At 36.3% G+C, this 27,222-nt stretch overlaps 1 protein-coding gene across 2 annotated transcripts in view; it reads left to right on the top strand.

Annotated features, from left to right (window-relative positions):
- Positions 1 to 27,222, top strand: part of LOC111159921 (sarcoglycan gamma) — a 142,273-nt gene that overhangs the window by 109,086 nt on the left and 5,965 nt on the right. For both annotated transcript variants that reach the window (XM_022522603.1, XM_022522602.1), the window contains exon 6: positions 9,668 to 9,740. In XM_022522603.1, coding sequence (XP_022378311.1) covers positions 9,668 to 9,740 — 73 coding nt within the window. The remainder of the gene's footprint in view (positions 1 to 9,667; positions 9,741 to 27,222) is intronic.

The raw sequence follows: 27,222 nt of genomic DNA, 5'->3' as shown, positions 1-27,222 counted from the left end.
GCCTCCAGCTCAGGTCATGATCCCAGGGTCCTGGGATAGAGTTCTGAATCAGGCTCCTTGCTCAACAGGGGAGTCTGCTTCTCCCTCTGCCTGCCACTTCCCCTGCTGTGCTCTCTCTCTCTTTTTTTGACAAATAAATAAAAGTCTTCTTTTTAAAAGTGGATTGATGATGTCTATTGTACTAGCATTGCTGAATTAAGTGGATTAGTATATGCAGAAGACAACAGAGGTCTTGGTAAAGTGTTATTGCACTACAGAGCAATGAAATCCATAGGGAAAACAGTCTATTCCTAGACTGCTTGACAGATTGCTTCAAACCCAAGTCATCCTACACAGGAGGCTAGGGCTCCTTCCAGGCCTTGATGTTGACATTAGTTTTAGTGGAACGGGTGAGAAAAATTGATAAGCAAATATATTATTTATTACCTACTTATATGTATCAGAATCACCCATATGTCATGGCTTGTCAAAATATATGTTGCTTGAAAAGAAATATATATATATATGTGTGTGTATGTGTTGCTTGACTTCATCCCCAGAGTTTCTGATTCAGTAGGTCTGGAATGGGACATGAGAATTTCTTGTAAGTTTTCGTACAATGCTAATGCTTCAGAGCTAGGGACCACATGCTGAGAACCACTCCTTATGTTAGCTTGTCCAGAATCAGCAGAAAATACATGTTGGTCCCATATAGCTTCTCTCCCTCACACACACACACACACACACACACACACACACACACACACACACACACACATTTCCTTTAGCCTTTTTAAAGATAAGTTATATTCCAGTTCTCTTTCATAATCTTTTGGTCTGAGGTACAAATTTCTTTCAAACTCCTTTTCTCTCCAGTGAGACTAACTAGAGCAAATAGACAGCACCTGTAATTACTGTATACTTTCCTTGTCATTATGCCACTGTAACAATATGTCATTAGGGCAACCTGAGTGGTGAGTGTATGAACAGTACCGTTTGATCCCAACCTGGAATCTTCTCAGTTTTTCAATATGTTCATAGCTTCCTTGAATTTTGTGATTAAAGAGATGTAAGAAATCTTATAATTCTGACTTATCTTCCTACTTTTTCTATCTAAGGTCTGACTCCCTCTCAATATTGTGTACAGACTTTCTCAGCCTTAACACTACTGACATTTTGGGCTAGATGACATTTTTGTTGTGGGTGTGGGACTATCCTATGCATTGCAGGATATTTGGCAGCACCCCTGATCCTTTATGCATAGATCCAGTAGCATTCTTTCCCCCAGAGTTAAGACAACCAAAATGTCTGCAAACTTTGCCAAAAGTTTTCAGGAAGCTGAAGGCATTGCAAAATCACTTCTAGTTGAGAACCACTGATTTACCGTAAACCTACACTGTTTCTCTGGACTTTATTAACATTGATTTAATGTGTACTGTCTGCTAATAAGTAAGCTAAACACCTATAGTATAAAATAATTAAGAAATACTTCCTTTTACATAATGCTTATATTTTAGCTGGAGAGCTTTTAACATAAATTAATCAGTTGGACACAGTCTGCTAAGGACTGTAAGAGATGTCTGGGCCATGGGCTACAGGAGCAGCCTGGAGAAAGGCATCATTTGTGCTGGAGTGTGATAGAAAGTGGCACAGAGTGTGTCAGACAAGATTTTTCAAGGAAAGAGGAATTTGAGCTGGTCCTAGGAAAATGCATCAAGGTTTATCAGAAAGAAAAAGTGAGGTTAATTGTTCTAAACAGAGTGTAGAGAATGAATGACTATTAATAAATGGCTATTAATAGGCAATTATTAAATATTATTAAATTATTAAATTAAAGTATGTTAATAAAGCTAAATATTAATGTAAATATTATTAAATTATTTTAAAATTGTTAAATAATAGACAATTATTAAAAATAAGAGTGGATAACTTTCTGAGAACTTTTTGAGAACCAGATGGAGTTCCAATCCCAGCTGCTCCACTGAGTAGCTGTGTGACCTGGAGCAACTTTCACCCATCTGTGCTTCACACTACAGCCCCAAACATCTTTACCCACTGGTCTCTGATTGACTGGAGGATATTATACAGAGTGCAACAAAGCAAGGACAAATCTATTATGAAATTAAATTGCAAGTCTTCCAAAAGACACAGGGTTTCCTGGAAATTAAAAGATATGTAGAAATACTGAAGTCACTGACAAAGCCAGTAACAAAAGATCTTGAGAGTCAGCTTGCCAGCGACCGAAATAAGTGAAAATGAACAAAGAAGATGACCTGATAGGTACTTCAGAGATCAATAATTTTACTATCCCAAGATTAAAATATTCATCTTTAGGAAGAATGGCAGTGCCATCGATTTGACTGTTATGATGGTTTTACAGCATGTGTTAAAAATTACATACAGTTTCATATTGTGTTACTATGGTAGGCAAGATTCTAAGAATGATCCCCAATGACCTCTGCCTTTATAAAATGCCCTCACCTCTGAGCATGGAAGGAATCTGTGAACATGATGAGATCACTCCCATGATTATGTTATTCCGTGCCAAAAGGGAGTTTGTCCATCTGAGGATTAGGTCTCAATGATCTACTCTAATCACACAGGCTCTTTACAAGCAGAGAGTGTTCTCTGGCTGTAGTACAAAGGGAAATCAAAGAAATTCAAAGTACAACAAGGATTTGTTCTCTGTTGCTATATGAAGATGGAAGGGGCCATATGACAAAAAAATGTGGTGGCTTCTAGAATCTTAGGTGGTAGGCTGACAGTAAGAAAACAGAGCCTCACACCTAAAACCACAAGAAACTGTATTCTGCCAACAACCTGACTGGGCTTAGAACCAAATTCTTACCCAGACACTCCAGAAAAGAGCCCTGCATAGCTGACACCTTGGTTTTGACTTTATGGTACCTTGAGCTTAAAATCCAGCCACACCCACAGGGTAGGACTTCTGGCCTACAGACCTATGAGCTAATAAGTGGATACTGTTTTAAGCAGTTAAGTTTGTCATAATTTGTGACACATAAATAGAAAATTAATACAACTATCATATAATTCCAACTGTTGGAAAAATTACACATGAAAACAAAACTTGATTTATTCTTTGTTCATTTTCTATGATTTCATAGTTGCTATAATTATAACTAGTTTTGTTAAATATAAAATACAATAAGAGTATCTTTATAAACTTTAATTTTTAAAGATGAATTTCCATTAAAGCTGTTTTCCACTACTTACTTACTATAAAAGTTTGGTCTTGTTTTAAATGGATTGACTCCAAGTAGCCTTTGGAGTTTCTTGGAGCAGAAGCAGCAGCAGTTGACAGCCAAGGAAAGAAGATTTGATAAGAGAGACAGAGCCAGCTTCACTCTGGGGACTGGGAAAGAAAATAAAATACTTTGCTTCACTTTCTCTTTCCTGGTTACTTCATAACTGCCCTAATATGCATGGGATGTAAGAAAAGGGATCAAGCTGCTCTTTCTTTAAGGTGGTGCACTCCAAATTCTTGACTTATGCTATAAGTCCTAATCTTGACTCTTGCATAAAGAAATGTTTCCTTGTCATTACCTTTAAGTACTCAAAGAATAAAATGAAACCTCTTTAATTCTTAAGCAGATTCTACTTACAGATGATATGACTTGTATGTGGAAAATCCCTTAAAGATTCAACAAAAAAAAACCAGCTAGAACTAGTCAGCAAGTTGCAAGATATAAAATCAACATGCAGAAATCAGTTGCATCTCTATACACTGATAATGAAACATCTGAAAAAGAAATAAAGGAAACCATCCTGTTCACAATAGCATCAAAAAACAACAACAACAAAAAGAATAAATTTAGCCAAGGAAGTAAAAGATCTATACAATAAAAGCTACCAGACTTTATTGAAAGACATTGAAGAAGACACGAACAAATGGAAAGTCACCCCATATTCATGGACCAAAAGAATCAATAATGTGCAAATGTTTGTACTACTCAAAGCCATCTATAGATTCAACTCAATCCTTGCCCACTAAACCAATGCATTCTTCACAGAAATATAAAAAACTATTTGGAACTTCAAAAGACCCCTAAGAGCCAAAGCCATCTTGAGAGGGAAAAAACAAAAGCTAAACATATCACACTGGTTTCAAACTGTACTACAAAGCTGTAGTAATAAAAACAGTATGGTACTGGCATAAAAAGAGATACATAGACCAATGGAACAGAATTGAGAACCCAGAATTAACCCCCACATATACATTCAATTAATATTCAACAAGGGAACCAAAAACACCCAATAGGGAAAGGATGGTGTTAGGAAAACTGGATAAATACATGCAGAACAGTGAATTTGATATCTGTCTTACACCACTCACAAACACTAACTCAAAATGAATCCAAGACTTGAACATAAGAGCTGATGCTATAAAACTCCTTGAAGGAAACATAAAGAAGATTGTCAACACTGGTCTTGGCAATGATTTTTTGGACATGACACCAAAAGCACAAAGAGCAAAAGCAAAAGCCAACAAAAGGGATTACATAAAACTTAAGGCTTCCAAACAACAAAATAAACAAATAACAAAATGAAAAACCAACCTACAAAGTGTGGAGAAGTTTTACAGACCACGTATCAGACAAGGGGTTAATAGCTAAAATACATAAAGAACTCATACAAATGAATAACAGTGAGAATAACAAAAACCTCGTACAACTCAAAAGCAAACCAAAAAAAGTCAGATTTTTAAATGGGCAAAGAAATTATATAGATATTTTTCTAAGAAGAAAGATATCCAAATTTTCAATAGGTACATGAAAAAATGTTCAACACCACTACTCATCTAGGAAATACAAATCAAAACCATAATGCAATATCACCTTACATCCATTAGAGTGGCTTTCATCAAGAAAGTAAGAGAAAACATGATGGTGAGGATGTGGAGAAAAGAAGTACACTGTTGTTGGGAATGTAAATTGTCTCAACCACTGTGGAAAATAGTATTGAGTTTCCTCAAAAAATTAAAAATAGATCTGCTATATTACCCAGCAATTCCACTTCTGAGTATATACCCAAAGGAATTGAAAACAGGATATTGAAGAGATATATAAACTCCCATGTTTATTGCAGCATTATTCACAATAGCCAAGATAGGAAGACAACTTAAGTGGCCATCAACAGATGAATGGACAAAGATATATTAGGATATACAGTAGAATATTATCCTATCATGATAAAGAAGGACATCCTGCCATTTGTAACAAAGTGGATAGACCTTGAACACATTATGCTAAGTGAGGTAAGTCAGAGAAAAACAAGTACTGGTGTGATATCACTTACATGTGGACTCTAAAAAAGCGAAACTCATTAAAAAAAAAAAAAGAATAAAACAATAGTTACCAGTGAATGAGGGATAGGGCAGATGTTATTTAAGGGTACAAACTTGCAATGAGCAATAAATAAGTCCTAGAGATCTAAGGCACAGTATAATGAATATAGAAAACATTATTGTATAATTATTGTATAATAGTCATCAAAATTGCTAAGAGACTAAAACTTAATTACTGCACTCACTAAAATAAAGGACCATTATGTAGTATGATAAGGATGCTAATTATCACTACAATGACAATTATATATAAATGTATCAAATTAACATGTTTTACACCTTACATTTACTCAGTGTTATGAGTCAAATATATTTCAGTAAGGTAGCATTCTTTAAAAAGTCTTAAGTTCCATTTAGACTTTAGTCAGCTAGGAAACTGAAGAGTTGTTTTTAAATCATATTTATGGGGGAGATTAAATAATATAACAAACTCATTTTGAAATTGACTAAGGCCTTTAAGCAGTCTCATTTTTCCCCCTAAAAATAGAATTGGTCACCAAGTGACCAAAGTTAGTATGCCCCTTTTGTTAACTGCGGTTGTAGAACATATTATTGAAGTAGCATCAAAATTTCGTCTTGAAAAAAATTTTTATACCATTACCAAAACTGACTTCTGGCAAAAAATATACTTTAATTCCTTGGCAGGGATTTGCTAGGCTGGGTTCATTTCCCCAACTTTTATTAATAAAAACATGGTCTTGTAATGGTATCTAGCTTCCCTTGAGGAAAACAAGATTTAATGATAAGCCAGTCTATTTATTTGCATCTGTGCAGCTAAGCAGGCTTACATGAGGTCAGAAGTGATGGAGTAGAAATGGTGGAGTCACTCACAAAGCCACTGACAAAAGAGGATCTGGAGAAAAGGATTTCAACAGCTGAAAAAGTGAACATAAACAAAGATGATAAATCCAGGTCCCTTAAACAGATACTTGACAGATTATCTAGAAGATGTTAAGAGATCACCATATCCTTTAAGAACATACCCAAGATCTCCAAACACTTTGTAATGAAGCTCTATGAACAGTTGATGACCCGGCCAATTGGTTAAAAATCTTCAGGTGAAAGGAACAAAAGACCGAATTAAGTCTGGCTTAAATGATAAAAATATATATTATCTTACATGAAAAGTCTGGAGTCAGGGTAGCTTTAGTGTGATTAATTCAGTGGTCCAGTAATACTCCAGCTTTGCTTCTCTTAAGTGTGTTGACATTCCCCTTTTAATTGTGGTGGTTTCAATGATCCTAAGCATCACTTCTTTGTGGGATGACTTCAGTAAACTTCTGTAAGAGGAGCTTGATGGCCTCTTTAAATTATCCTCCCAACCTAAATTCTCCTCATATTAAATGATTTGCATTTCTCTTGAAAGAGAGGTGTTGTTGGAATTTTTTTTAAACCCAGTCTAATAGACTTTGGTTTTTAATAAGGAGTTTAAAACATTAACATTCATTTTGATAGCTGTTCTATTTGAACTTATCTATGCCTATTATTTCATGGCTTTTTATTTTTTAATTATATTTAAGTCTGCAACAAAGCCTGGTATAAGAGGAGACACAGAGAAACAAGTTTTTGCATATACTTGTTTTCCATTATAAGGATTTAGGATTTGTTTTAAATGCAATGGAAGAGTGAAACCATATGATAATATGTGGAACATAAAAAAATAGCATGGAGGACATTAGGAGAAGGAAGGGAAAAATGAGGGGGGGGAACCAGGGGGAGACAAACCTGAAAGACTATGGACTATGGGAAACAAACTGAGGGTTTTAGAAGGAAGGAGGTGGAGGGATGAGTGAGCCCGGTGATGGGTATTAAGGAGGGCACCTATTGCATGGAGAACTGCGTGTTATAGGCAAACAATGAGTCGTGGAACACTACATCAAAAACTAATGATGGGGGCACCTGGGTGGCTCAGTGGGTTAAAGCCTCTGCCTTAGGCTCAGGTCATGATCCCAGGGTTCTGGGATCGAGCCCCACTTTGGGCTCTCTGCTCAGCAGGGAGCCTGCTTCCCTTCCTCTCTATGCCTGCCTCTCTGCCTACTTGTGATCTCTGTCTGTCAAATGAATAAATAAAATATTTTAAAAAAAAACTAATGGTGTACTGTATGGTAAGTAATGTAACATAAGAAAATTTTTAAAATGCAATGGAAGAGTTGTTTCAAACGGGGTACTCTTTGATTTGCTGTACATTTTAAGATCAATATAATCATTATAAGGGAGAATAGATTGCTTAGAGGAAAGAGAGGAAACAGTAAGACCAGTTAGGAGGATGTCAACTGTAGTTAAGACAGTCTCTATCCCCTGGTGACCTGGGCTAGGTAACAGTGGTCACTGAAGTGGTCACTGACATATAAAGTCTTGCCAGTAGATCAAATGGGTGGCAGGAATTGAGAGAGGGGATCATCTTTGATGATCAAAAGATCCAAAGATCCAAAATCTTTCCAAAGATGGAAAGATTATATTTGTTTCTGGATGATGACATTATTCTTTGGGTAATGGAGAAGACGGAAGAGGAGAACACATTTGCAAGGCAAAGAGAATAGATGGTTAATGTTTTAGATGCATAGTTGCAAGATATCTATGAAACAGCCAAGTGCATATGCTAGAGTCAGCCCTTGGATATGTGAGCTCTTTGTTGCACAGAGAAGAGGTCTTGACAAGAGATATAAATGGGAACATCATCACCCAACTGAGCTCTGAGAGATGCCAGTATTAGAGCCCAACCAGGGAAAAGATAGGTAGCCACTCAAGGAAAGTGTGAAACAGATAATGTGGTGAGAGGAAAGTCACAGGAGCCATTTTCTTGATGCCAAGAGAGACTGCATTCCCAGAATCTGGTTTCCAGAAAAGATGAGAACAGAAACTGTCATTGAATGTGTCATCATGGAGGTCATGATTATCTTAAGAGCATCTTCCTTGGAGTATTGAGGCAAAAGGCAGTTTGCAGTGGTGGAGGAATGGAATGGATTGAAAGCCGTAGAGATGTTATGTGAAGGTTTGACTGTGAGGTGGGGCAATGGAAATATCTTTTGTTTTTGTACCACTTGAAAAACTCATTTCAGTCCATAAGTACTCAATGTATGTGTGGAATCAATCTTACTAGTTATCAATATAGACATAAAAATCTAGCAGATGTTTGGGTATATATTATGTGCTGTTTGAACAGAGGTATTCATGCCAAACTCTACTTCTGTAATTAAAAGAACCTATGGGTAGGGAAGAATAGAGCAGCCTACAGCAATTTCCCCTTCAGTGTTGGGTTCTGTCTGTGAAGTCTTCACTGCCATTCCAACTCATTTTGTACCATAGTCTTCCTACAGATCTTCACATGAGTATCCATTCATCATAAAGTATTCTAAGATTCAGGAGAGAAAGAAGGATGGTATTATCCAAATACTACTGGTATTTTATAGCGGAAATGACCAGACCATTTACTATGTCTAATCATGGTGATACATTCTTTAAAAAAAAAAAAGTTAACATTGTAAGACTGGGCTTTTCTATTACTATACTTTCCTTATACAAATAATATTTATACAGGATCATATTATACTGTTATTTAAATGCATTATTTATATAATGATATTTTATTGTGGAACTTTTTTCCCCTGTCTACAATTTAGATTATATGACCCCAAACTATATGTTCTATTTTCCACAAGAAACAGATGTTGCACCAGTTATACATTTTTATATAATCATAGCTGGGAATATTAAATATGAATGCATACACAAGGGAAATACAGTTACATTGAAAATCAATGATTTATTAAAAGTCATTTTATGAAACCATTTATGAAGCATCTATTTTAATATATGCAGATAGGTTCTGAGGAATATTTACTTTGAGACCAAATAATAATAACAGAAGTACGATCAGATAATTTGAAGGTTGACCATTTCAATGATAGAGAAATTACTGCTCTTATTTAATGGTAATATGTTTCTGTTTATAGGGTTTATGCCTTCTTTGTACTTATGTGCATTACAATGATTACATCATATTCATCATATACATATTACACTATAACATCACTAACTGGTTATGTTAAGTAATTGTTATACATTTAAAAACTAGTTACGAAATTATAGTTCCTTGTAAAAGAGTGCCACTGACACTCTTAGAATAATCTCAGTTTATCGAAAGAGTTTAAAAATCCTATACATTAGTTGCTATACATCAATTATATTTTCTTGCTCACATCTGTACAAATTCAGCAACAAGATAAAAATCTGCTTGTGCTTTAATATAGAGACTAAATGTTTAATTAGTTTGATGTCATTTGTTTTACCGTTGTAAAATGTTGCATCTCTGGTTTTGTTTAGGGCCCGAGGGTGCTCTTTTTGAACATTCAGTGGAGACCCCCCTCGTAAGAGCCGACCCATTTCAGGACCTGAGGTAAGAATTTTGTTCATATATAAACTCTCTTATGGAAGATACCCGGATATGTACTGGAATAATATTTTAGTAGTCATTAACAGATCATATCTTATTCTACTAATTAATTGTCTTTATCCTCATGATGTTCCACTTATTAACTAGTCATTAACTTACTAAAATCCAAAGGAAGTAAAAAGTACCACTCTATGCTATGTTTAATCCACCAAAAACAGAAAATTTGCCATCTTAACTACTTCTCAGTATACAGTTCAAAAGTTTTTTTCTATTTATTTGTATCTTTCTTCCATCATTATCTTTTTTTAATTTTTTTATTTTTTATAAACATATAATATATTTTTATCCCCAGGGGTACAGGTCTGTGAATCGCCAGGTTTACACACTTCACAGCACTCACCATAGCACAAAACCTCCCCAATGTCCATAACCCCAACCCCCTCTCCCAACCCCCTCCCCCCAGAACCATAAGTGACTCTTAATCTCACAGTTCAAAAGTTTTTTTTTTAATTTTAATTTTATTTTTTATAAACATATATTTTTATCCCCAGGGGTACAGGTCTGTGAATCTCCAGGTTTACACACTTCACAGCACTCACCATAGCACATACCCTCCCCAATGTCCATAACCCCACCCCCCCTCCCCCCATCAACCCGCAGTTTGTTTTGTGAGATTAAGAGTCACTTATGGTTTGTCTCCCTCCCAATCCCATCTTGTTTCATTTACTCTTCTCCTACCCCCTTAACCCCCCATGTTGCATCTCCTCTCCCTCATATCAGGGAGATCATATGATAGTTGTCTTTCTCCGATTGACTTATTTCGCTAAGCATGATACCCTCTAGTTCCATCCACGTTGTCGCAAATGGCAAGATTTCATTTCTTTTGATGGCTGCATAGTATTCCATTGTGTATATATACCACCTCTTCTTTATCCATTCGTCTGTTGATGGACATCTAGGTTCTTTCCATAGTTTGGCTATTGTAGACATTGCTGCTATAAACATTCGGGTGCACGTGCCCCTTCGGATCACTACATTTGTATCTTTAGGGTAAATACCCAGCAGTGCAATTGCTGGGTCATAGGGTAGTTCTATTTTCAACATTTTGAGGAACCTCCATGCTGTTTTCCAGAGTGGTTGCACCAGCTTGCATTCCCACCAACGGTGTAGGAGGGTTCCCCTTTCTCCGCATCCTCGCCAGCATCTGTCATTTCCTGACTTGCTAATTTTAGCCATTCCGACTGGTGTGAGGTGATATCTCATTGTGGTTTTGATTTGTATTTCCCTGATGCCGAGTGATATGGAGCACTTTTTCATGTGTCTGTTGGCCATCTGGATGTCTTCTCTGCAGAAATGTCTGTTCATGTCCACTGCCCATTTCTTGATTGGATTATTTGTTCTTTGGGTGTTGAGTTTGCTAAGTTCTTTATAGATTTTGGACACTAGCCCTTTATCTAATATGTCGTTTGCAAATATCTTCTCGCATTCTGTCAGTTGTCTTTTGGTTTTGTTAACTGTTTCCTTTGCCGAGCAAAAGCTTTTGATCTTGATAAAATCCCAATAGTTCATTTTTGCCCTTGCTTCCCTTGCCTTTGGCGATGTTCCTAGGAAGATGTTGCTGCGGCTGAGGTCGAAGAGGTTGCTGCCTGTGTTCTCCTCAAGGATTTTGATGGATTCCTTTCTCACATTGAGGTCCTTCATCCATTTTGAGTCTATTTTCGTGTGTGGTGTAAGGAAATGATCCAATTTCATTTTTCTGCATGTGGCTGTCCAATTTTCCCAACACCATTTATTGAAGAGGCTATCTTTTTTCCATTGGACATTCTTTCCTGCTTTGTCAAAGATGACTTGACCATAGAGTTGAGGGTCTATTTCTGGGCTCTCTATTCTGTTCCATTGATCTATGTGTCTGTTTTTGTGCCAGTACCATGCTGTCTTGATGATGACAGCCTTGTAATAGAGCTTGAAGTCCGGAATTGTGATGCCACCAACTTTGGCTTTCTTTTTCAATATTCCTTTGGCTATTCGAGGTCTTTTCTGTTTCCATATAAATTTTAGGATTATTTGTTCCATTTCTTTGAAAAAAATGGATGGTACTTTGATAGGAATTGCATTAAGTGTGTAGATTGCTTTAGGTAGCATAGACATTTTCACAATATTTATTCTTCCAATCCAGGAGCATGGAACATTTTTCCATTTCTTTGTGTCTTCCTCAATTTCTTTCATGAGTACTTTATAGTTTTCTGTGTATAGATTCCTAGTCTCTTTGGTTAGGTTTATTCCTAGGTATCTTATAGTTTTGGGTGCAATTGCAAATGGGATTGACTCCTTAATGTCTCTTTCTTCTGTCTTGTTGTTGGTGTAGAGAAATGCAACTGATTTCTGTGCATTGATTTTATATCCTGACACTTTACTGAATTCCTGTACAAGTTCTAGCAGTTTTGGAGTGGAGTCTTTTGGGTTTTCCACATATAGTATCATATCATCTGCGAAGAGTGATAGTTTGACTTCTTCTTTGCCAATTTGGATGCCTTTAATTTCCTTTTGTTGTCTGATTGCTGAGGCTAGGACTTCTAGTACTATGTTGAATAGCAGTGGTGATAACGGACATCCCTGCCGTGTTCCTGACCTTAGCGGAAAAGCTTTCAGTTTTTCTCCATTGAGAATGATATTTGCGGTGGGTTTTTCATAGATGGCTTTGATAATATTGAGGTATGTGCCCTCGATCCCTACACTTTGAAGAGTTTTGATCAGGAAGGGATGCTGTACTTTGTCAAATGCTTTTTCAGCATCTATGGAGAGTATCATATGGTTCTTGTTCTTTCATTAATGTGTTGTATCACATTGATTGATTTGCGGATGTTGAACCAACCTTGAAGCCCTGGAATGAATCCCACTTGGTCGTGGTGAATAATCCTTTTAATGTACTGTTGAATCCTATTGGCTAGTAATTTGGCGAGAATTTTTGCATCTGTGTTCATCAAGGATATTGGTCTGTAGTTCTCTTTTTTGATGGGATCCTTGTCTGGTTTTGGGATCAAGGTGATGCTGGCCTCATCAAATGAGTTTGGAAGTTTTCCTTACATTTCTATTTTTTGGAACAGTTTCAGGAGAATAGGAATTAGTTCTTCTTTAAATGTTTGGTAGAATTCCCCCGGGAAGCCATCTGGCCCTGGGCTTTTGTTTGTTTGGAGATTTTTGATGACTGTTTCAATCTCCTTACTGGTTATGGGTCTGTTCAGGCTTTCTATTTCTTCCTGGTTCAGTTGTGGTAGTTTATATGTCTCTAGGAATGCATCCATTTCTTCCAGATTGTCAAATTTGTTGGCGTAGAGTTGCTCATAGTATGTTCTTATAATTGCCTGTATTTCTTTGGTGTTAGTTGTGATCTCTCCTCTTTCATTCATGATTTTATTTATTTGGGTCCTTTCTCTTTTCTTTTTGATAAGTCTGGCCAGGGGTTTATCAATCTTATTAATTCTTTCAAAGAACCAGCTCCTAGTTTCGTTGATTTGTTCTATTGTTTTTTTGGTTTCTACTTCATTGATTTCTGCTCTGATCTTCATGATTTCTCTTCTCCTGCTGGGTTTAGGGTTTCTTTCTTGTTCTTTCTCCAGCTCCTTTAGGTGTAGGGTTAGGTTGTGTACCTGAGATCTTTCTTGTTTCTTGAGAAAGGCTTGTACCACTATATATTTTCCTCTCAGGACTGCCTTTGTCGTGTCCCACAGATTCTGAACCGTTGTGTTTTCATTATCATTTGTTTCCATGAAATTTTTCAATTCTTCTTTAATTTCCTGGTTGACCCATTCATTCTTTAGAAGGATGCTGTTTAGTCTCCATGTATTTGGGTTCTTTCCAAATTTCCTCTTGTGATTGAGTTCTAGCTTCAGAGCATTGTGGTCTGAAAATATGCAGGGAATGATTCCAATCTTTTGATAACGGTTGAGACCTGATTTAGGACCGAGAATGTGATCTATTCTGGAGAATGTTCCATGTGCACTAGAGAAGAATGTGTATTCTGTTGCTTTGGGATGAAGTGTTCTGAATATATCTGTGATGTCCATCTGGTCCAGTGTGTCATTTAAGACCTTTATTTCCTTGTTGATCTTTTGCTTGGATGATCTGTCCATTTCAGTGAGGGGAGTGTTAAAGTCCCCTACGATTATTGTATTATTGTCGATGTGTTTCTTTGATTTTGTTATTAATTGGTTTATATAGTTGGCTGCTCCCACGTTAGGGGTATAGATATTTAAAATTGTTAGATCTTCTTGTTGGACAGTTCCTTTGAGTATGATATAGTGTCCTTCCTCATCTCTTATTATAGTCTTTGGCTTAAAATCTAATTGATCTGATCTAAGGATTGCCACTCCTGCTTTCTTCTGATGTCCATTAGCATGGTAAATTCTTTTCCACCCCCTCACTTTAAACCTGGAGGTGTCTTCGGGTTTAAGATGAGTTTCTTGTAGGCAACATATAGATGGGTTTTGTTTTTTTATCCATTCTGATACCCTGTGTCTTTTGATTGGGGCATTTAGCCCATTAACATTCAGGGTAAGTATTGAGAGATATGAATTTAGTGCCATTGTATTGCCTGTAAGGTGACTGTTATTGTATATTGTCTCTGTTCCTTTCTGATCTACTACTTTTAGGGTCTCTCTTTGCTTAGAGGACCCCTTTCAATATTTCCTGTAGAGCTGGTTTGGTGTTTGCAAATTCTTTCAGTTTTTGTTTGTCCTGGAAGCTTTTAATCTCTCCTTCTATTTTCAATGATAGCCTAGCTGGATATAGTATTCTTGGCTGCATGTTTTTCTCGTTTAGTACTCTGAATATATCATGCCAGCTCTTTCTGGCCTGCCAGGTCTCTGTGGATAAGTCTGCTGCCAATCTAATATTTTTACCATTGTATGTTACAGACTTCTTTTCCCGGGCTGCTTTCAGGATCTTCTCTTTGTCACTAAGACTTGTAAATTTGACTATTAGGTGATGGGGTGTGGACCTATTCTTATTGATTTTGAGGGGGGTTCTCTGAACCTCCTGGATTTTGAGGCTTGTTCCCTTTGCCATATTGGGGAAATTCTCTCCAATAATTCTCTCCAATATACCTTCTGCTCCCCTCTCTGTTTCCTCTTCTTCTGGAATCCCAATTATTCTAATGTTGTTTTGTCTTATGGTGTCCCTTATCTCTCGAATTCTCCCCTCATGGTCCAGTAGCTGTTTGTCCCTCTTTTGCTCAGCTTCTTTATTCTCTGTCATTTGGTCTTCTATGTCGCTAATTCTTTCTTCTGCCTCATTTATCCTACCAGTCAGAGCCTCCATTTTTGATTGCACCTCATTAATAGCTTTTTTGATTTCAACTTGGTTCGATTTTAGTTCTTTTATTTCTCCAGAAAGGGCTTTTATCTCTCTGGAGAGGGTTTCTCTAATATCTTCCATGCCTTTTTTGAGCCCGGCTAGAACCTTGAGAATCGTCATTCTGAACTCTAGATCTGACATATTACCAATGTCTGTATTGATTAGGTCCCTAGCCTTCAGTACTGCCTCTTGTTCTTTTTTTTGTGGTGAATTTTTCCACCTTGTCATTTTGTCCAGATAAGAGTATATGAAGGAGCAAGTAAAATACTAGAAGGGTGGCAACAATCCCAGGAAAATTTGCTTTAGCCAAATCAGAAGAGATCCCAAATCATGAGGGGGAGAAAGGGGATAAAAGAGGTTCAGAAAGAAAAAAAAAAAAAAACTATTAAAAAAAGAAAACCAATAAAGAAAAAATATAAAAAGGAAAAAATATATATATATATTAGATAAACTAGTTAAAAAACATTAAAAAAGAAAAGGGTAAAAGTTAAAAAAATTTAGCAGAAGAAGAGAAAAAAAATTGAAAAAGAAAAAAAAATTAAATTAACTGCAAGGCTAAAGAATCATGGGGAGAAAGCCATGAGTTCCGTGCTTTGCTTTCTCCTCGTCTGGAATTCCTCCACTCTCCTTGGTATTGAAACTGCACTCCTTGGTAGGTGAACTTGGTCCTGGCTGGGTTTCTTGTTGTTCTTCTGAGGGAGGGGCCTGTTGTAGTGATTCTCAAGTGTCTTTGCCCCAGGCGTAGTTGCACCGCCCTTACCCGGGGCTGGGCTGAGTAATCCGCTCGGGTTTGCTTTCGGGAGCTTTTGTTCCCTGAGCGCTTTCCGTAGAGTTCCTGAGGACGGGAATGAAGATGGCAGCCACCCGGTCTCCGGCCCGGAGGAGCCGAGAGCCCGGGGCCCCACTCCTCAGTGCGCCCTCAGAGAACAGCGCCCAATTACTCCCGTCACCCTGCCTCTGGCCGCGCTCCAAGCTGACAGAGCCTGCGACCGGTTCAAGGTATCCCCGAGTTTAGAGCTCACTCCTTGGCTCTGTCTCTGTAGCCAGCTTCCCGGTTCTAATACTTGTAAGCTTTGTGACACTCAGACACCCCCGATCCTTCTGTGACCCTGCGGGACCTGAGGCCACGCTGACCCTGTGTGGGCTTCACCCCGGTTAAGCCTCTGGAGCAATGTCCCTCAGCGGAACAGACTTTTAAAAGTCCTGATTTTGTGCTCCGTTGCTCCGCCGCTTGCCGGGAGCCGGCCCCTGCCCCCGCGGTCTATCTTCCCGTGGCTTTGGAGTCACTTCTCCGCCAGTCCTACCTTTCAGAAAGTGGTTGATTTTCTGTTTCTAGAATTGCTGTTCTTCTTCTTTTCAATCTCCCATTGGATTTGTAGGTGTTTGCAATCTTTAGATAAGCTATCTAGCTGATCTCCCGCTGCCTGAAGTAGTCTCAGCCTGCTACTTCTCCGCCATCTTGACTCCTCCCCCCCACAGTTCAAAAGTTTTAAGTACATTCCTGATGTTGTACAACCATCACTACCCTCCACCTCCAGAATTCTTTTCGTTTTCCAAAACTAATACTGTGTGGCCGGTAAATGACTCCCCATTCTCACCTCTACCAAACCCTGGAAACCACCATTCTACTTTGTCTCCACAAATTTGATAACTCGAAGCATGTCCTGTAAGTGAAATCATACAGTGTTTCTATTTCACTTAGCATGATATCCTCAACCTTTGTTTTATCTTTACATAATGTCAGAATATACAAAATCACCTAGTACCAGATTATAAATGTATTCTTTGTAAGAGTCTCTGTGTGCTTATGTGTACTTCAGTTTATCAATGCACTACTGAATGAATGATGTTTATTGCTATAACTGTTTATTCCAATATTATATTTGTATTTTCTAACAAAATCAAATACTATTTTTTTAAAACAAGAGCCTAAAGTCTAAGGTATCATTTAAAATTATATTCAGTGTTTGAACTTGAAATATATGCAGAACAATTAATATCCTAATATATTATGTATCATAAAGGAAATTAAATATAGTAAGAATCCTGGTTTTACAGAGAGAAGTCTTGTGACCTTGCTCAAACTAACCTTTTGAAACTATTTTTTTCATCTATAAAATGTTGATAGTAATATATATCTCAATGTATTTTGGGAAAGATTTAATTAGCTATTAGGTTAAAAGTATTTTGTAAACTGAAAGTTGAATACAAATAATCATTTTTATTATCCTTATTATACCAAGTAGATAATCACACTAAGTAGAATGAAAGTTAGGAAGTTATGTATTTTTTATCTTTAATATCTAATTAAATGTTAATCAAAAGCAAATGAGGGTTCAATTCATCTTACCCACTTACAGAATATTTGCAGCATGAATATAAACTGTGACTCTAATTACATTAGAATAATTTCATTAATTTTGACAAAGGATCACAAGATCAATATTACAGAATTATTATAGTTAGGAAGAAGAACATTTTACTTTTCTAGGATAGAAAAATGATTCAATATCTTTAAAAATAATCCCATTAAAACCAATTCAAAATTATAAAATAATATGAGTTGTAGAGATACCTGACTCCTTTTTGAAGTAATTTACTTCACTGTTTTAAAATAGATGGATCTCAAAATTAAAACATTTATCTTGGGGCACCTGGGTGGCTCAGTGGGTTAAGCCTCTGCCTTTGGCTAAGGTCATGATCTCAGGGTCCTGGGATCAAGTCCCTCATCAGGCTCTCTGCTCGGCAGGGAGCCTGCTTCCGCCTCTCTCTCGGCCTGCCTCTCTGCCTACTTGTGATCTCTGTCTGTCAAATAAATAAATAAAACCTTTTTAAAAAAAAATTTATCTTATGTTGTCCCATCAGGGCATAATCTGCTGGTTATACAGCAGGCCCTTGCTAAAAAAAGAAATGGCAGAAGAGTATCCTCTTGCTTTCTAAAAGGTGATAGTAAGGGCGGGGCGGGGAGTGGGCGGTGTGTCTCATAACCTGGGTGTTAACAGGCAAAGTGATTAAGAAAATATTGAAATTGTAAAAAATTCCTGGAGGAATGGGGTAAGGATGGAAGGCATGAACTGAGAAATACTGCATCTCTTTAACTGCCAGGATCTATGCACTGTCCCATAATTTATCTCATTTAATCATCAACTCCACCTTTAAAATAAGCAACTTTATCCCCATTATATCCCCAAGATCTAGATTCCAGCAGGTTCTAAGCAAAGATTAAAAAGTAGCCAACATTATTAAATAGATAGATGATAGATAGATTAGATAGATAGATAGATAGATAGAAAAAAAGAAGCCAACGGATGATTCAAATTCAGATCTGACTCCAAAGTCCATGTTTGTTGGGTATATTCTCTTCTAAGTGGTCCCTTGAGTGATTTATTCTTTGATTTACAACCAGACTCCTCTAAATGATTATATTATATTCATATTTTCTTCTATAAATTCTTACCATAAACTGTCTTTCACTTTATACTTCTGAGTCCAGTACCATTACTATTCCTGGCCTGAATAAAGTGAGAGTGATTCTAGAATATCCTGAAAACAATGAATATGGGTTTTGTAGGGTCTAGATCATTTTGCATTTATAAACATATCTCTGAAATATACATGTTTAAATATCACAAGTTTAAATTTTGATATGTGCTCAAATGATAGTCATAGAAGGATGACAATTATTCCCTTTAAGAAAAAAGGTAATTACCGTGGATTTAAACTATATTTACATTTCTTACAGCAAAATCATTCACAAGAAAAGTACGAAGTCTGATATGCTGCCTTCATTCTGACATGCTACTTTTCATTCATATGTGATATAATTCATTCATACATGATATAATTCATTCTTTTTTAAAAATTCAGCAAAAATATACTAAACATGTTTATGTACCAGAACAGTTGCTATTTCTACAGCAATAAAATGCCTGGATCCTGCCCTTAATAATTTTAAAGTCTGTTAGGAAACATGCAAACAAGTTAGAACAATACAATTCTTTGTTCTGATGAAAGTCCAAAATATAGTGAGGGCATAAGAGAAAAAGCATAAAATCTTCCCAGGGTAATCTGAGATGATGTCACAGAGAAGGAAGCATTTGAACTGAAACTTAAGGAAATCAGTAGACCTTAATATCACAGTGTAAACTGTAAATCCTCTGCACCCAATGGGGATGTGATGGCGATTAAGTTATTATTTGTAAATTTCTCAAAAGGATGCCTAGCACATAGTCAGTAATATAGGTGTGACTTCATTAGATAAATAAAGTGAAAGAACATGGGAAAATTTACTCCTGTTTCAAACACTTGTAAATACTAGTTTCCTTATGAGTGAATGAATGAATGAATGAGCAAATAAATATTTATAAATATATATTATATACTTATAAATATTGCTCAAATACTTATAAATACATCTCAACTAGAAACCAAGACAAGCTCATTCTTAGGTCCCAGTAACAAAGAAGAAATTCATTGTCCGAGCAGAGTAAAAAAAGCCAAAGCCAAGATACATAAGATATCAGGAGGTCATAGAGCTTAAGGGCTGGGACTTTAGGTTTCTTTTTTTTTTTTTTTTTTTTTTAATTTCTTTTCAGTGTACCAGAATTCATTGTTTATGCACCACACTCAGTGCTCCATGCAATATGTGCCCTCCATAGTACCCACCACCAGGCTCACCCAACCTCCCACCCCCTACTCCCACTTCAAAAGCCTCAGATTGTTTTTCAGAGTCTATAGTCTCTCATGGTTCATCTCCCCCTCCAATTTCCCCCAACTCCCTTCTCCTCTCCATCTCCCTATGTCCTCCGTGTTATTTCTTATGCTCCACAAATAAGTGAAACCATATGATAATTGACTCTCTCTGCTTGACTTACTTTACTCCACATAATCTCTTCCAGTCCTGTCTATGTTGATAGAAAAGTTGGGTATTCATCCTTTCTGATGGAGGCATAATACTCCATAGTGTATATGGACCACATCTTCCTTATCCATTCATCTGCTGAAGGGCATTCTAATTCTTTCCACAGTTTGGCGACCGTGGCCATTGCTGCTCTGAATATTGGGGTACTGATGGCCCTTCTTTTCACTACATCTGCATCTTTGGGGTAAATACCCAGTAGTGCAATTGCAGGGTCATAGGGAAGCTTTATTTTTAATTTCTTAAGGAATCTCCACACTGTTCTGCAAAGTGGCTGCACCAACTTGCATTCCCACCAACAGTGGAAGAGGGTTCCCCTTTCTCCACATCCTCTCCAACACATGTTGTTTCATGTCTTGCTAATTTTTGGCCATTCTAACTGGTGTAAGGTGGTATCTCAATGTGGTTTGATTTGAATCTCCCTGATGGCTAGTGATGATGAACACTTTTTCATGTGTCTGATAGCCATTTGTATGTCTTCATTGGAGAAGCGTCTATTCATGTCTTCTGCCCCTTTTTTGACATGATAATCTGTTTTGTGTGTGCTGAGTTTGAGAAGTTCTTTATAGATCCTGGGTATCAGCCTTTTGTCTGTAGTGTCATTTGTGAGTATCTGCTCCCATTCCGTGGGTTGCCTCTTTGTTTTGTTGACTGTTTCCTTTGCTGTGCAGAAGCTTTTGATCTTGATAAAGTCCCAAAAATTCATTCACTTTTGTTTCCTTTGCCTTTGGAGATATATCTTGAAAGAAGCTGCTGTGGCTGATATCGAAGAGGTTACTGCTTATGTTCTCCTCTATGATTCTGATGGATTCCTGCCTCATGTTGAGGACTTTTATCCATTTTGAGTTTATCTTTGTGTACAGTGTAAAAGAATGGTCGAGTTTCATTCTTCTTCATATAGCTGTCCAATTTTCCCAGCACCATTTATTGAAGAGACTGTCTTTTTTCCACTGTATATTTTTTCCTGCTTTGTCAAAGATTATTTGACCATAGAGTTGAGGGTCCATATCTGGGCTCTCTACTCTCTTCCACAGATCTATGTGTCTGTTTTTATGCCAGTACCATGCTGTCTTGGTGATCACAGCTTTGTAGTAAAGCTTGCAATCAGGCAACATGATGCCCCCAGTTTTGTTTTTCTTTTTCAACATTTCCTTAGCAATTCGGAGTCTCTTCTGATTCCATACAAATTTTAGGATTGTTTCCTCCAGCTCTTTGAAAACTGCTGGTGGAATTTTGATCAGAATGGCATTGAAGGTATAGATTGCTCTAGGCAGTATAGACATTTTAACGATGTTTATTTTTTCGATCCATGAGGCTGGAATTTAATACATTACAGGACTGTGATACCAAGGCATATCTCTGGGTGTTTGTTTGTGTGTGTTTGTGTGTGTGTGAGAGAGAGAGAGAGAGAGAGAGAGAGCGATAGAGCGCGCGTGAAATGCCCAGATTGAGATACCTTGTAAATCCTGGTCCCCATGAAAGATGTTTGAAACAATTTGCCTAGTAGTCTAAAGATGCTGTGAACCCATCTTGGTCCATGGGTTGAGTTACCCACAAGAAATCGTGAGTGATAGGCCTTTGCTTTGGCTAAGATCGGAGGACTAAACCCATACTACCTCATTGTATAAGAGCTCAAAGCTAGAAAACTAATGTTAACTACATTAAAGCCAAATTACAGTGAAGAAATTATCCCATTACCCATGACATAAAAACACCTATGGTAAAATCCCTTGCTGAAAATGAGTTAACTGTAATAATAATAATAATAATATAATAATGAAAAGACAAAAAGTCAGCAGCCACTACAAGTTATCCCCTAAAACTCTAAGTAGTAGAGCAAAGTAAGAGATTTTAAAACAAACATGAGTAAAATGCTCAAAGAGGACAAAAAAACTATATATAAAGATAAGGCAAAGTCAAAATAGTATGAAAATGGCAGATTTGGAAAATAACAAAATTCAAATTCTAGAAATGAGAGATCAAGTAATGAAAATAAAATCAGTGGCAATGAGTACTTGGTTTGTTTGTTTGTTTTTAAGATTTTATTTATTCATTTGAGACAGAGAGCTACAGAAAGGGAGAGCAGGGGGAGGGGCAGAGGGAGAAGCAGACACCTGCTGAGCTGAGCTGGGAGCCAGAACACTGGGCTCCATCCCAGGACCCCAGGGTCATGACCTGAGCCAAAGGCAGTCGCTTAACCGACTGAGCCATCCAGGTGCCCACAGTTCTTGGTTTCTCATACCATTCTGCAATAAAAGGAATCGGGATTCTTCAGAGCAATGGCAAATTCTAGGACTGGGGCAGTGAATATAGAGGATAAATTTGGAGCATTTTGCAGCACCAGTGAATGCGATGTGCTCAAAAATCAAAACAGCAAGAGTTCATCAAAAGGACAAGGGGCCAAATGAAAGAGTTCCCAGTCCAAAAGCTCTCAGTCAAAGCTGGACAATTTAAGCAAAAAATTTTAACATATTGGATCATAACGCAAAGCTGGTGGGAATCAACTCTCCGTGACTTTTCGATTCCATCAAATACACTGTAAAGTGATGGGTCTTCTTTCAAAATGACAGTGTTTCTAATGTGGCAGAAATGGTATCTTTTGCAAATACTTAAATTTATGTAAAACACAGTGTGAACCTAAAAATGGGTAATGGGCACCTAGTTTTCCAGACTTCTTTCAGACAGCCACGAAGAGCACTGCTCTGGGTTGGCTATTCTACCAAATTTCACAGGTGTTGGTTTCTGATGTGAACATATTGAACTTTGCCAAACTTGGCCAGCATACCTCCAGGTGCTTTGTGCTGATTTATAATTCCGTGAGCAGTGTGAGTCTCTTTTCTCACCTTTTACCATCGTTTCAGTGTCAGAGTTTATGATCTTTTTCATGGTGATGAGTGTTATCGTGTGTTATTTTACATTTCATTTCCCTGGTGACTAGGGTGGTTAAGCATCTTTCATATTTTTGTTCTGTTATTAAGGCTGCTGCTTCTGGAATTTACTCCATCTGCTCTGCTTCTTTAGTTACTTTGTAAAACAGATTTATAGGGATTTAAATGTATATATATTCTGAATATTAACATTTCTCCTATTAACACTTTCTACTAATTTTTAATGTTTATATACTCAAAATTATTCTTTTTTTTTTTTTAATTAAATCTGGATTTTAAACCATAGTTTGAAACTTTCCTTACAGAAAGAGGAAGTCGTCAGCCCCATTATTGGTCTGGCTTTCCCTTTTGCATCAAGATAGATTGTAGAGGGCGCCTTAAATAGGGGCTCAGTCGGTTAAGCGTCTCCCTTCAGCTCAGGTCATGATCCCATGGTGTTAGGATCCTGCTCAGAAATGAAACCTCTGCATTCCTCTCTCTGTCTCTCATGAATAAATAAATAAAATCTTTAAAAAAAAAAGATAATTGTAGATCCCTGATACATTTAGAGGTTATTCTTGTGTAAGGTATATGGTGCAAGGTCTGCATCTAATTTTATCTTTTCCAGTCAGCCAAAGAGAGGTTCCAACAATTAGATTAACTAGAAATTCTACCTTTGCTGCTACAATTTGAAGCATAACCTTTATCATGTATTAAATTTCCGTATTCACATGGGTCTGTTTGTATGTTTTCTGCTCTATTCTGCTAGACTTTCTATTCAGGTCCCAGTACCAACCTTGTTAAACAGGATTTAGAAGATATTTTAAAGTCTAATAGGATTATTCTCTCTCTTTGTCTCTCTCTCTCACGCATACACATCCACGTACCCTTGTACTGACTCTTTCAACATCTCTTTGTCAGTTCTTGCTTATTTTTCCATATGAACTTGAGTGTTAACTTGTTTAGTTCAAGAAAAAGCATATTCTTTTATTAGGATTATGTTTAATTCATAAATTAGGGCAAACTGACATCATTTATCCAAAAACATAGGATGTTTTTCCATTCATTAAAGTCTATTTTTGTCCTTTCAGGAGAACTTAAAAGTTTTCTTGACATATTTCTAGTTAAGTTTAACAAGAATAAGTTTAATGAGTTTACATACTTCTTGTGAAGTTTATCCCTAAACATCTCTGCTCATCTTTGTCTGAACTATAAATGAGGTTTTATCCTATCTACCATTATAATCCTCTGACAAAGTATTGTTTTGAATATGAAAGCCACTGATTGCTATGTATTAATTTTATTTAAACAACCTTACTGAACTTTTTATTGTTTGAGTCCATTTTATGTTAGCTCCTTAGGATTTTTCAGGTATGCAGTCCTAGCATCTGCAAATATACCTTTACACCTTCTTTTCCAACTCTGTGTCTCCAACTGATTTATCTCACTCCACATCCCAGTATCAGTAGAGCAATTGAGAAACAAGTGGAGGTAGTATGCATCCTTGCTTTTTCCCAGCCTGAAGGGAAATGCAATTGGTGTTCCTCTATTAAGTAAGATGATGTGAATGTGTATTTTATAAAAAACAAATAAATAAATATCAGTTTCTACTTTGTATTGAATGGCTGTTAAATTTTCTCAAAGGCTCATTAGCATTTATGATGATATTTATATTTATATATCCTTTAGGTGTATTAATACAGTGTATTATGTTAATGGATTTTCTAATACCGGAACAATTTTGCACTCATTGAATGAATTTTCCTTGGTCACAGTATATTCTTTCCTTACAATGATGTTCAATTCTACCTGCTAATATTTTATCTAGAACCTTCATACTTATATACATGAATGATATTGGTCTGTAGCTTTCTTTTTGGTGTGCTGTTTTTTGTAAAGTTTAGGTAATGATGTTATTCATGCTTCAAAAATTAGGAGGATTTCCTTCATTATCAATGTTCTGGAATAATTTTTGGACAGTTGGATGCTCTGATCTCTAAAGGTTTCATGGAATTCTCCGTGAAATCATATGGGTCTGATGAATTTTTTTAAAAATAATCCCTTAATAGTGTAATTCTTCTTTTATGGAAATTTGTCTTTTTAAACCTGTATGTTTAATAAGGGTCAATTTTGACCACCTGTATTTCTCTAGGAAATTAATAATTTAATCTAGTTGTGTAATGGTCTGAAAATGGTATCTTGGGAATTTAATTCCTTCTGTTTTAGTGTTTTTTGAAACAATTCATTGATTAAAAAAAATCAGTGTCTACAAATGTGCAATTAACGAATGAATTATTGATTGATCTCAGCTTGCATAAACACATTTCTTGCCCCAAATGTTTATTTTTCATTTATCACAGGTTACCGTCTTGAATATACTTAAACAAGGAAAGCAGTTTGTGCCTCATGGTAACTGACAGTTTATGGTATGGCTGGTTTTCCTTAATTCTAGCAGTTCCAAAAAAAAAAGGAAAAATCATAAAATATCAAAACAAAACGTAGTACGTTTAGTCAATTCAGCAAGCAAAAGCATTTGGAAGCATTGAAAGTTTCATCCACTAACAAAAAATAAAAGGGCTGCCTTGGCTTTCTGCATCAACAGAGTGTGCAGCTGTTGATCTCAGGGTTGTAAATTCAATCCTCACATTGGGTGTAGAGATTACTTAAAAAATAAAATCTAAAAAAAAAGTTTCATCCAATAACAGAATAATGAAAATAATTGATTATTTTCATAATAATAAAAGTAATTTTTATTATTACTTAGGGATAATAAGGGACTTGGGGACTTGGGTTTATTGGACACTACTGCTTGAGCATTAGTGAAGGGAGGGAACTCTTTCAAAAACACTTTCATTTTTCATATTTAGGTCTTTAATCCAACCAGATTTGCTTTCTCATGTGAGGTTTATCATTATGTTTCAATTGTTTTGCTAGGGGTTAAATTTCTGGATTTGCGATTTAATCCCCCCTAAGTTTCTAACTTTTAATAGGTGAATTTAACTATTTATATTTATTAAGATCACTGATTTATTTGACATATTTCTATGGTATTATGTTTTATATACTGTGCTTTTTCTTTTTCTTTTCTTTTCTTTCTTTTTTTTTTTTTTGTAGTCGTTGTTGTTTCTGACCTTTGGTTGGATTATTAAATTTCTCCTTATTCTCCCTGCCATATTTCCCTTTAGTGGTTACGGTTACATTCTTGTAATGATTACTCTTTATATTTTATATGCATGGAGATAAATTAATACTTTCTAATTAAATTTGTCATTATCATTCTCTTCTCAAAGTATAGCAAAGAATTTAGAAAGTTATTCCCGCCCAAACTTCACTTTGCGTGTTTTTTCAACTTTGCTTTTATTCATCTCTCTGATTATGTCTTTTAGGCAATACAGATTTAGCTTTTCTCACATACTGTGTTGATTCTTTTTCTAATGTCCATCACTGCTTCTACCAAAATACTCATTTCTTCTGGTTTTAGTTTCTATAAGTATTTTCTTCAGTGATGATCTGCACTGACAGAAACTTTTCCTTCTGGGTCTGAAATGTCTAGTCCTTTCATAGTTGAATGATGACTAAGTTGGGATATATTTCTAGACTGACAATTTTATATCAGCATTATTAAGATATTATTCATTACTTTTGGGTCTTTGGTAGGTAAGCAATTTGTTTTCATTTTGAATACTTTTAAGACTTTCTCATAATCTTACTGTTCTGCAGTCTTAACCAGAAAGCATTTGGGTGCTGGATATGTCTTTATTCGTACTTGGGCATTGGTGTACCTATTCAGTTTTAGGAACTCATGTTATTTTTCAGTTCTGGAAAATGATTAAACATTACCTCTTCACATCTGTGTCTCCTCATTCTCTAGAGTATCGGCATTCTTCACCTGTGGTCTGTGGATCCGCTGGGTGCCCGAGAAAAGAAGTTAGTGGGTTAATGATTTTGAATGTGAAAAAGAAATCCTTCATTTTCACTGATCTCTGATTGAAATTTAGCATTCCTTCAACAAGCCACAATAGTATTAGTACTTTCTTTGACTTTCTCATCTGTAGAAGGCAGAGATACTTTAATATCACATAAAGGTTAAAGCAAGTATCTCAAAACACATTATATCTGTTCTTCACTGCTTTGAAATTACATTATTTGTAAGCCCCCTGGCCAGATCTTATTTAATTACTAAATAAGCTCTTAAATTGCTGTATCACCCATTTAGGTAATTTTTACATTTGTATTTAAAAGTCATTAGTTTCCTTTGAAATTCTGTGCTTTATTTTATGCCTTTAAAAACATTAAACATGTATTTCAATTTTTACATTTCTTCTTTTCTCACCAAAATACCAAATCT

The sequence above is a fragment of the Enhydra lutris genome, unplaced genomic scaffold, assembly GCF_002288905.1.
Source record: "Enhydra lutris kenyoni isolate GAN:26980312 unplaced genomic scaffold, ASM228890v2 scaffoldscaffold71, whole genome shotgun sequence".
Taxonomy (NCBI): Eukaryota; Metazoa; Chordata; class Mammalia; order Carnivora; family Mustelidae; genus Enhydra; species Enhydra lutris.
This window is presented reverse-complemented; position numbering and strand designations above follow the sequence as displayed.